This window comes from Micrasema longulum, unplaced genomic scaffold (genome assembly GCF_059751315.1).
Source record: "Micrasema longulum isolate JH-2025_06_02 unplaced genomic scaffold, ASM5975131v1 h1tg001067l, whole genome shotgun sequence".
In the NCBI taxonomy this organism is placed as follows: domain Eukaryota; kingdom Metazoa; phylum Arthropoda; class Insecta; order Trichoptera; family Brachycentridae; genus Micrasema; species Micrasema longulum.
In genome coordinates this window covers 1-12,227 of record NW_028278255.1, presented here as the reverse complement: position 1 = coordinate 12,227, position 12,227 = coordinate 1, and the positions used below count along the sequence as shown (strand labels likewise).

Genomic DNA, 12,227 nt, shown 5'->3' with positions numbered 1-12,227 from the left:
TCAGAGGATGTAGCCGCTAAACTACGTTTCTATTGGAGGAATATTTTTGATTCAGCCAACCTGACTATTTCTATTTGTCTATGGTTTTCTTTTTCTCTCGTTTTTATAACACACAAATAAATGCTTTATGTAACCAGATTTTCTTAACTAAATACAAAAATGCGTTTTTTTCTCGTTCGAATTAAATTAATAAAATAATTTACAATTTCGATATGTTGAATGATTATTTATTTAGGATTATTTATAAAACGCGATCTTTTTTAAAAATCCGCCTCAAGGGTGCCGTACAATAAACATCTTAACATGATCTGTAGTTACAGAGGGCATATGCGGTTGGGATCCTAGTTCCTTATTTCGGATTATATTAATATTTGATAATTTTATAGAAGCTAGATTACAACACCTCTTACAATTACATAGTTTTGAAATCTAGTCCCCATTTACGCTGTGCAAAATAAATGCTAAAAATAGTTTTAAATTAATTATTTACAAATATAATCGAGATCACATGTCCTGCAGTTAAAGAGCGCATGAGTGGCTGACCACTTTTTATATCCAATGAAGCAAACACATTTTTTATTACTGTTTTTGCCAACGTTATTTATAATTTTATAAAAAATTGCAATGCATACATTTAGTTATTTCAAATTTTAAATGCTAAACATTTTTTGTAGAAAATTATAATACAAATAATAGCTACTTACTTCCCATTTGCAGTTATTAATAATAATAACGGCTAGTAATAGTAATAATTAGTGTAATTAAACAATAATTTACACATCATTTGCCCAAAACAAAACAGTGAGATAAACCTAAAATTTCCAATTTTGAGATACACATGCAGATATGTTCATAAATGAAATAAATAAATGTTTTCAAATAATAAAATATTGAAGTTAACCTAATGTGGAAATATAAAATTCACTATCTAATTAAAATAATTTGATTTAGTCAGTCCCTTTGCATACCCCAAAGTCCAAATATCCCAGAATATGTTCTTCAGAGATATCTCACTGTTGCTTTGGGCTAGCGACATCTTTGTTAAAATTGTTGAATTGACTTATTTCGGAGGATTGCAGAAAGATAACGAAGGTTTTTTTATAAAATCATTTATTCTAAATTCAATTCTTACAAACTTCTGTATTAAATATTCATTAACATACCAATATTTAGAACTAGACAAAATGCGCTATGTATCTTTGTCACTCACCTATACTGCATATACATCGACTAGGGAATGAATACCATCTCATGTTATCATATTATCATCCAGTCTCTGTAAATTTTAATTATCTCTAAATAAATATTTTATGATGTACAGTACATCATTGATGATTCGTAAAAGGCACTATGCCGTATAATAAATAAATGTATCTAAATCCAAATCTTTAAGTACCTATGTAAGATGCATATTATGGACTTTTTGAAAATTAATTATAGATACATATGTGAACGTTGTTAATGTAGGTATAATAGTAAATCTTAAATCAATCACTTACTATTTAATGATAGGTCACGAGCAGGGCCATCTTAGGCCATGCAGGGCCCTTGGGCACACATAAGTTAGGGGTTTTAGAAAGGGGCCCTTTTAGAATTTCAAGGTCCCTACCAGGCCAGGGGCCCTGGGCTCATGCTCCCGGTGCCCTTATGGAAAAGATGGCCCTGGTACGAGCCCTATAAATGTCCAGACTTCCAAATTTCCTACTCTTAAATTTCTTAATATTATTGAAGATCACTAACCTTGAATATTAATTTATCAGTTCATATTTGGTTGAATACATTATTCTAGACGTACATATTTCACAGGTACAGTCCAAATGTTTAAAAAGTACCTATTTAAGACATTGATTTCCTTCTGATATTTTATTTAGCATTTAGCTACTTTCCACGAGGTTTGACGTGAAATTATTACATTTGTTTTTTGCTTTAATATTTCATGTAAGACTGGTAATCTTGTCTTCATGTAACACATTAAGATACTCCGCAACTGGTCCACCAAATGAGTGCCCTATATACTATTGATCGAAATCGGCACAGTTGATCGAAATCTCTCAAAACATCTATGCAGATAGAAAAACTAATTTGCATAACTGCTTAAAGACAATTATTGGCGACCTCATTCTAAAAGCAAGCTCACGCTGTTCTCGTCTGTTGTGGAGTGGTGATATGTTCCTAAAGGTGAAAAATAAAACATCTTTTTGTTATGGTTATATACTGATTTATTATACGAAAACATAGATATATTTTTAAAAATTACTTAAAGTACATAGTTGGCACCTAAAACTTTGAGAACAGAAGTTAGGCAGTATATTTTGTGGAAGCCTCTTTATGACGATTGCTTTATACGTGTTTTTATTCTCCGCGGGGTTATATGATTGTTCTCAAAGCCTCGGCCTTACTGAATTACATTACATTAAAGAATATTGTGAATTACAAAATACTGAAGTGATCTATGTAGTAAATTTACATGAATCATAAGGCCATGAACTAACGAGAGATTCTTAAGTAAAAATTTTCTATAATATTTTCTACTTATTATTATGTAGGTTAGAATTCATACTACAATCTAAACGGGGATGTGAAGAATTCATTTTTATATATCAAAAATAAATTGTTGCAAAACTGTAGTATAAATTCTAATCTTTGTTCGTTAGATAGGTAGGTATACAAATGTCATAGAGAAAAATGGTACAAATGTACAATTGAATCGCGATTTCTTTCGTTTAGGATCCACTTGTAAATGCATTTATTGACCTGAAGCATTATTGTATCCATACGTAAATGCTAGATTTATTTTGTACTTGAATTTTTTGTTATAACTATAATTTATGAATTTAGTAGAAATTAATAACAAGAGTTTTGATAATACTGATTAAATTCAACACGAACACAGACATGGATGAGGAAGTTCAGTGCCTAGGAAAATTAGATATAAAAAACGTATTCATACACGCAGCAAAAATAGGAGCATTTAATTGTACAGCTAATTTTCTCTAAAAAATAATAAAACTGGTTTTGATAAAATGAACTACTTTGAAACGTCACAAGTTATTGTGAACCAATCAATTATAGCGTTGTTATGTGTTGTGATAGATTTGCCGTATCCAGGTAGCCATTTTTTCAATGTTCAGTGTATTTTGACAGCCACAGGGTTCTACTTTTAAATAGCAGCACAACTTACCGACGACAACTCGTGACGTCATGGGGAGAGTAATTTCAAAATTACAAAACTTTAAAAACTCATAGCGAAGATAATACGATACATAAAAATTTATGAAAAAATTGCCTTAGTTTGATCGTCTATTGACAAATAAATAAAAACAAAGAACTTCTACATTTGAATCGGCAGTATTTTAATATTATATTTAGAGTTACAGATATATACGCATATCTTATATTATCTTGAATGTAACAATACTCAATTCATAATAAAATATACATGACATACTGTTAGTAATTTTAAAGAATGGCAAATCTACAAAACGTAATTTTGATAGCATGCACAACATGTACATAATGGCTTACGATATTCTTTTTAAAGGCACAATACTAGTTTAGTAACATGTTCTTCATTTAGAGCATGCTAGATCCGTAGCATGTTGACTCTTTACTAAAAAAAAGTAATTTTAATAAAAATCTCCAGTGACCCTTCTCAAAAAATTCCAACGATATTAAATGATGAAGAACGCACATATATGAGATCATTTATTAAAACAAAAATATTTGAAGAATACAAATTATTTGCATGTTATCTATAAACTACTAATGTATCAACTTTTAAGTTGACTCAGCACTAAATTTAAAAAAAGGTCATATATTAATTTTAGTGTTGTGAATTCACAGAAATGATATTTTTTGTACATTAGGATAAAATTCGAATTGAATAAAAAAATAAGTTTATTTCAATTACTCTTCTCTAAAGCCAACAGACCCGAGCCTCTCCTTTAATACAATCCATGGTTTCTTATTCCTGTCTTCTCGGTCTTCACCAACAATTACTTCAAAGCTCAAATTTTGCACGAACATTAATTTGTAGCAGAAACCAATTTTTTTTTGGGTCGCATGGAAAACAGAAATGAGGTTTAGTTGAGATTATTTACTCTACCAGGAAATAATATTTAAGTGCATAAAAAAAAAAGAATAATTAAAATAAAACAACTTTGTTTTTATGCACTTATTTTTTTTATCGACCGGTTTCGAAACTACATAAAGCTTCTTTATCAAGGTAGAATGTACAATACGATTCATGAGTAAATTATACCTTGGTAAAGAACCTTGTGTAGCTTTGAAACCGGTTAGTAAAAAAAAAGCGGTTAAAAAAACTAATTTGAATTATTATGATGAATAACCTCAAAGCTAGTGCTTCAAATATTATAATTTATAATTTTAAAATGAATTATTTTTATATTATTCTATTGACTAAAATAAAAAGATTCTATAAAAATTGTGACATTGGTTATAAATTTAAAAACCAAAGAATAATTAAATTTTATTTTAGACTTGCCAAATTTATTATTTAGATATGTAGAAAAAACTACAAATTGTCGAGTTAAGAAGTAGTCAAAATATCAAGTGCTAAAGAACAAACAGTATAGCACCAGGTTTACTATAAACTCTGTCTACTCCAAATTTCATATTTTCATTATCTAAGAATATACAAAACCACCTTTTCACATATGGCAAGGTATTCCACAGCTTTTCAATTTCCTAAAATGACTAAAAACATTGAGACATTATATTTTTGGAAAATGTTGATAAACTAATAAGAAATGAAAATAAATATTTTACAGTTTATCCAAAGTATTAAAATTAACATAATTATAATGATTAAGATTAAATTCCAACGTGGATCGTATTTTTTTTGTTAAATTTAAAAATAAATCTGAATGATTATATGAATAAACAAATACATACATAAGTTGTCAGAACATCTGTAATTTAAATGAAAAACTGATCTACAAAAACCAACATTCAAAATCAAATTGACCAATGTCGAAATCAGTCCTAACTATTTTTAATTAAAAAACATTATTATTTTAATTGTTCTTAAAAATTTATTCATGTTACATAATAAAAATTTACACAAAAATTGACAACTGCAACAAAAAAACTGTCAAAATCATATTATTTCTCAAAATTCAAAATGGCCTATTTGTCATACTTTTCTAACCATGAGTCTATGCATGGATTTCATTATGCATAAGTAGATTTATTAAATATATATGAGTCAGAACAATAACGTTCAAAAAACTATTTTAATATTGAATTAAAGTACTTAGCTCCCAGAAAACGTCTTCGTTAAAATGTCTTAATTTAGTTTTTTTGTTGATAATTTGTAACATTAAGTGAGGATAATAAAAACATTAATAATTTCAGCAACCCATTTGAATCATGATATAAATAAGTACAAAAGTATAGAACATTACGTGTTTTAAAAAAACATTTTGTAAATTCCTATAAAAAGTGTAGATACTATTGAAACGATGTAAGTATTTCTTATCGAGTAAATTCAAACTCAATGGCCCCATTGTATTGGAATCATAAAGAATTATAGTTTACAAAAAAAATCTATAAAAATTCAACTACTAATGTGACTGATGAATTCTCCGGTAAATTTATAATTATTGAATCCATTACTTCAGTACAATGTAATATATAAGTTTCAAAGTAATTGTTTGTATAAACAATGTTTAATAAAAAGAAACTTAATACTTAATAACTCTCGAAGCTAGTTGAGAGTGAATTCACCGCATTTTATACAAGGCCACAATCGATTACAGTTTAAATAATAATAAAAATTATGTAAATACACGAGTGCTGGAAATATTGCTAGCTTAGCATGAAACCAGTCTAACTCTAAGGCCAGTTTCGTACTAAGGTATAATGTATGAAAACAAAATTACTAAGTATTCATAAGTACACAAAGTTTATTGTAAAAATAAGTTCAGGAAAGTTTATAATGAAACATCCAGATTAAGTTACCAGCGCAATTAAGTAAATAACACAACAGACAAACAAAAATAATTTTAAACTACTCTCTTCAATCAATAGTAAAAATATGTTTTAGTTTCACAAAAATACCAAATACTTTTTCATTTATCATCTAAAAGCTCAAGACTAACAGTTTTAACAGGTCTTTTATTATCCCCGGAACAATACCGTAGCTAAATATGTCGATGGTATTGATAATAATTGCGAGGGAAAATAAACCTATGCGGGTCTCAAGCGCTTTAAGGAGTAAACGATATAAGGAACTAATTTTATGGCGACTTCAACGCTAAATTAGTATAGACCGTTGAACTCGCCTGAAAAACTTATTTTTTGGCCAGTTTAATTTGCTTAAACAATCCGTGACATAAATAAATCAAACACAATATGATGATTGCTTTTACTCAATTTTCGCCATGCATATGTAAATAATATTTAGCAAGGGAAAGAGTTAAACATGCAGTCTTAGTATAGATTGCATAGTTAAATATTTGTTCTTAATTTCTAAACTAACTATGTGGGCATTGTAAAAATATATTGCCGTCAACACATAATTATATAGTATAAAACACATAATAAAACACGGTCTGATTTCGGTTTCAAATATACAATTTGCGAAAACATCGGATAACTTAGATGCCAATAATAATCGCCGCAAGATTTTCCACATTCTATCGATTACTCGCCAGTACCTGACTGGTGTTGTCCAATCTTTACTCTTCACTTTCAATTAATCCTTTTCATTTCACACCGAACCGAAGGAAAGCGAAAATTAAAAAAGTCTCTCATAAAACTCGTAATTCTACAGTAAGGCGATATTACAAAAATATGATTACCTCACCTAAACTGATTCTCTTAAGATTGTGTAAGATACAATTAGCAAAATATAGAACTTATATATAAGGGGTCGATCCATTCTATCAACTACTTGAAATAATTTTTATAATAAACGGAAGCCGTAGCAAACCGAAATGTAGGGATAAAACAATTACCTACGTTCTTAATGATCTCACAAACGCAATTGTCACTAAAATATATTTCTCGAGATACTAAAATGGTTATTTCGGAAAATACAAATCTCCCTAACTTACAACTTTACTAAAGATAAATGAAAATATATGAATACTTTGAAATGTCTCAACTGGTGAGATTTAGGCAATACTTATACTGTCTTTTTGTGACAATTGCGAAATCTTTTCCAAGTCCTTTTCCAAGGGGGCCTCTCCCCATATGCGGAAGTTCTTTGTGTATGGGATGATTCCTACGAGGATTCCCGATATCACGATCCAAACTCCGGCTGTGTAGAATGAGAGGTCCCAAGTGTTAGTTATGTCAAACATCCAACCTAAACACACAAATTATATATGTAATTATATTTATCAACATGTCCATAAATAAACAAACAAATCAAAAACATTATAATACACTGCAATAAAAACCCATAAATATTGATATTTTACCACTTGTTACAAAATCTAGTACCAGCATTAGTGGTATATTGATGTGCCACTTTGTTTGATGTGTTCTACAAAGGGTCAAGTTATCTATTTTTTCCCAGCCTCCACTTGAGTCCACTCAATTTTAGTCTATTTTAAATTTTATGTTGCTGAATTCTATTGGGATTATTGAATTATAATAATTCATTAAAAAAAAACAGATATTTTTAGGTAGTACGTATTTGAATTTTTAAAACAATTTTTTTTATAGAAAACTAAAATAAATCATTTCAGTTCCATGATAACTAGCCTTAGTTCATACAAGGAACCATTTAAGATTTTATTATTTTTTATTTTGTCTCATAACAATTCTATTTATCATGTGGAAAAAAAATGACAAAAAAAAAACTAATTCTTAAAATATTAAACCAATCACTGGTTATGTATCTTTTTTGGGTGATACCGTGTATGTTGGATTTGATCCGACATTTCGGCTACCATTGCAGGAGCCATCTTCAGGGAAAACTGTGTTTTATAGGGAAATGTATGTGTTTAAATACATAATATTGATAACAGTGACCGTGAAAACCTTCGCACCTATTCAATCACTGGTTACTCCAAATTTGTGGATTTAAGTATCACTCGTCTTTTTTTCTATAATAAATTACAATGAACTTCCACTAAGAATTTTTACTGACAAACTCGAATGTTTTAAATACAGATAATGTTCTTCTGGGCTTTTATACCATGCATGCGATTCTAGACTTTGGCAAAAAAAAGCTATTGGCACACTGCATAACAAACCAAATAAATATATGTGTGACAGATGGTGCCTTATACACTATTTTTATTAAATTACAAGATATAAACAAAATGCTACCAGCGAGTGGAGGTCCAATTAGGTTGCCAATACCCTGCATGAGGAGGATGAGTCCATAGGCCGTGGTGAATCTCTCCAGGGGAATGAGTTCCACGAGGATGATGGGCGTAAAGGAGAAGCTGCTGGCGAAGAAGAGACCAAACAGGGCGGAGTTAACCACCAACATCCAGTAGGAGGTGGTGGCCAGAGGGTACGCGAGAGTGGCCAGCCCACAGCAGATCAGACAAGCTGAGTAAGACTTGGTCACATTCATCCACGGCTGGTCTCCAGCCCAACCCAGCGCCACCTACAGATATTTTCATAAAATACTGAGATGGTAATAGGAATAACAAGCTTCACAATGTTCTTCTTTTAGTTGGTGAAAAAAATCATTGGCAGTGAGGAGTTAATTTCTAAAAAAATAGTTTTAATAAAAACGGACTACTTGAACTAAATTACAAGTTCTTTAGAATCAAGTTGTGTGAGCGTGAGGTTTTTGTTGGCAGATTTTTTATTAATTCATGAACGTATTTCATATTACAGTACCATTAAATAAAGTGCATCGGGCTTAAAAGAGTCTGCCGGCCTAGTCGGCTAACTTTAGCTTTGTAGAGTGTCGTCTTTGTCATTCATGCATGTTACAGATACCGGACTCGTGCGACAGAGATGAGGCTCTACAAAGTCGGCAGTCTCTTCCTTAAGCCCGATGTACTTAATTAACTGCCGGGTACGGGAGAATAAATGGATATATTAAGATTCACGATATTGTAACTAAGATAGTGAGTTAAATATAATAAGATTTACATCAGAAAAAACGCAGAAAATTTCATGACTCACGATAGTTATCAGTTACAATCCTTATTAGATAAAAGGTGTCCTTTATGAAATAATAAAAATAAAAAAACATAAGTTGCTCTACAATTGGTATAAAAAATCAAATAGGAAATGAAAAATTAGTTTTTATTCATCATTATTCCCTTTCCGCACCTAATGGTGCATAGGGCACTTCATTGGTACACCAATCGCAGCTTATCTTGATCATTTTTGTAACATGAAGGTATGATAATCAGTCTTACACTTCAGGTACCAGTCCAGGGACTAAGAAATATGGTAGTGTGAATACACCCTTTTAAATAAATATTTCATATCAACCATGCCGGGAATCGAACCCGAGTCTTTTTCCATGGTAGGCATTGGCGCTGACTGAAGTAATTTTTATTTGTACGAGAATATTTTAAAAATAGAATGATTTACCATTCCTATAGTGTTGGTGATGCCTATAATACTTAGTTGGAGAGCTCCCTGATCCTCTGTGTACCCGTTCCTCGTCATGTGCTCAGCGAGGTAAAAGTAAGGCACAATGAACCAGATGAATAGCAGCAGCGTACCCAGACTCATTAGCAAGAAGTGAAACTCTAGGAACATCTTGAACTCAAACATTGACTTAATCATTTCCCAAACTTCATCGTACCATTTCTGAAATAAATAACATAATTAGAATATTAACATAATAAAAGATGTATTGAATTATTCTGAGAATATAATAATTTAATGTAAACAAGTGCAATTTGAATACCTCATCTTCCTCCTGTGGGATGGCGATCATAGAATTCCTATAAATATTAGGGCACGAAGATGCTCGTAGTCTATACTTGGAGATGTTCATCATTGCACCCCGATACATCACAGAATTCCTGTGCATTTTGATATCTCTCAAATAATGCTGGTTAGTAGAAAACTGGCGTTTCAGCCAGGGTTCCTGAGCTTTGGGGGATTTTATAATCGGGGTAAGCACAGGACTCTTCACAGGAGGGCTCTTGGCTACCACCGCTTTACTCTCCCCAGATTCTAGTAAAGGAGAGTTCACCATCTCTCCATTCGACTCGAAGCTGATTGTCTGGCCTCTCGTAATCATCGGCGGTTTCTTACTTTTCCTCAACTTCATGGACATTGTGACAGGCACTCGTGTGACAGGCTGATCTGGTTGTATCTTATTGAGTTTGTTCTCTGAACAACTTCTGCCAGTGCAATAAAGACGGATAGTTCTCCAGAATCACATTGTATAATTTTGTGTTGGCGCTTAGGGATTCCAAAACTTCTAAAGGTACCTGGGAATATAAAAACATGTTTTACAATTCATAAACTATGAACAATAGACGAATCATTAAAAAAAATACAACAATAAAAATATACAAACCTTTTCACTTTGCTTCACAAATGTGGGTAGACTCACAACGGAGTTATACAAGTGCTTTAGGTTTTCATTTTCAGCGGTGTTATCTTCAGCTCTATCTGCTACAATAGATGTGGCAAGTGTGGACAGAATATATTCCGGAGTCTGTCCACTCTTCATCAGAGATCTTAATTCTTCCACACCTGGGAATGTGGACTCTCCGCCACCAGATAAACGGGACACCGAACCACAGCTGGATGCTCCGCGGGTTGACTTGTTGCTTAAGTTGCTTTGTTTCTGTTGTTCTAAAATCCACCATTCGGGGTCCCTCATCACTGCACCACAAACACACATGTTCAGAAATGTTCCCGCCAACATTAAAATAGTTCCTCTCCAGCCAAATTCCTCGATGAAGTATTGCGTCATTGGTGCGTACACAAAGGTGCCGATACCTGTACCACACGCTCCGAGGCTCACGGCGAGAGAACGTTTCTTATCGAACCAGTAGGCGATGGACACAACCGCTGTGACATAGCACAGACCGAGACCGAGACCAGCTAACACTCCGAAGGTCAAAAGCAACATTTCTACCGAATTGGCAAATGTGGCCAGCACAAAACCCGTGCTAGATATAATTCCACCGAGAATCGTCATCTTTCTGCAGCCATATCTGTCCACAAGGGCACTCATTACAGGACCCGACATGAGAGGGACTGCCATGAACAGACTACCGATCCAGGACGTTTTAGATTTGCTTTGGTCAAAATGATTCAAGAACTCGATGTACAGTAGACCGAAGGAGAAACTGATTCCGTCGGCGATCATGGAAAGTATAAGTGATGAAAGAACAATTATCCATCCCCAGCCTCCGTCAGGAATGAGTGGTTTGTCATCTTTTTCATCCTCGTCATCGCTGTCATCTCCGTAAGAACTAGAAGAACAGATGCTGTCCTTGTCCGGGATTCCCACAAACTTGACTCCCTCGTAAGTAGGATTTTCGGAGACGTAAGTGAGAGAAGCCGGTGGAGAGGAACGAGATTCTCTATTGGTCAGAATTGGGGTCAACATTTTTTCCTTGACTTCTCCATTAATAATGTTCTTGTTATCATCTAAGTCGGATGTAGACTGGTGACCGTCATCCAGCTTGTCGTCGAACACCTCCGCCGACAGTCGACGGTCATCCCCCGCAGTGGAGGGGGCGGAGTACAGCTCATCCCCGGCCAACGTGGACTTGTCGGAGCCATCGGCGCCGATACCGGAGCTTGCAGCCGAGGACACGGAGCCCCCCAAGGCCCGCTTGGGGCTGGGCGGGCCGGGGGCGGGAGCGGGGGAGTTGTCGGCCCGAGGAGCCTCCATACTGGAGCCGCCCGAGCGCCGCGACCCGAGGAAACTAAGCGACTGCCCTCCGAAGCCCCCGATAATAATACGAAACCGAAATCGAACCGAATGAATAACCTAATACCGTATCAAGTAATGACTCGAAAATTATCACTCGTAGAAACGCGATTCCTACAACTCTGATCACTTTATTTATCACTTTCTGATATATCCTACTTCGAACTCGAACCGGCCCAATTCGGAATACTCTGGCGATATTGGCGCGGAAGATATAAGACTAAGGAGACGTAAAGTAACGCGTACACATGTAGTAACAGATTAAAACAAATAAGTATCACAGCGTTCGGTGGGGGTATCTGTCGAGGGCAGTCTTAACCTCGGGTCTCTGGCGGAGTACCTCGTGGCCACAGGCTCCAGCGCCCGAGCGCCTACA

At 33.7% G+C, this 12,227-nt stretch overlaps 1 protein-coding gene across 1 annotated transcript; it reads right to left on the bottom strand.

The window, feature by feature from the left end:
* Window positions 1-6,317: 6,317 nt before the first annotated feature.
* LOC148277221 (monocarboxylate transporter 14-like) lies at window positions 6,318-12,220 on the bottom strand. The gene is given in 6 exon segments (XM_088233158.1): window positions 6,318-7,333; window positions 8,305-8,590; window positions 9,538-9,759; window positions 9,860-10,309; window positions 10,311-10,391; window positions 10,481-12,220. Coding segments are annotated over 6 exon segments (2,565 nt in total). The 5' UTR covers window positions 11,813-12,220; the 3' UTR covers window positions 6,318-7,139.
* Between the last annotated feature and the right edge of the window lie 7 nt (window positions 12,221-12,227).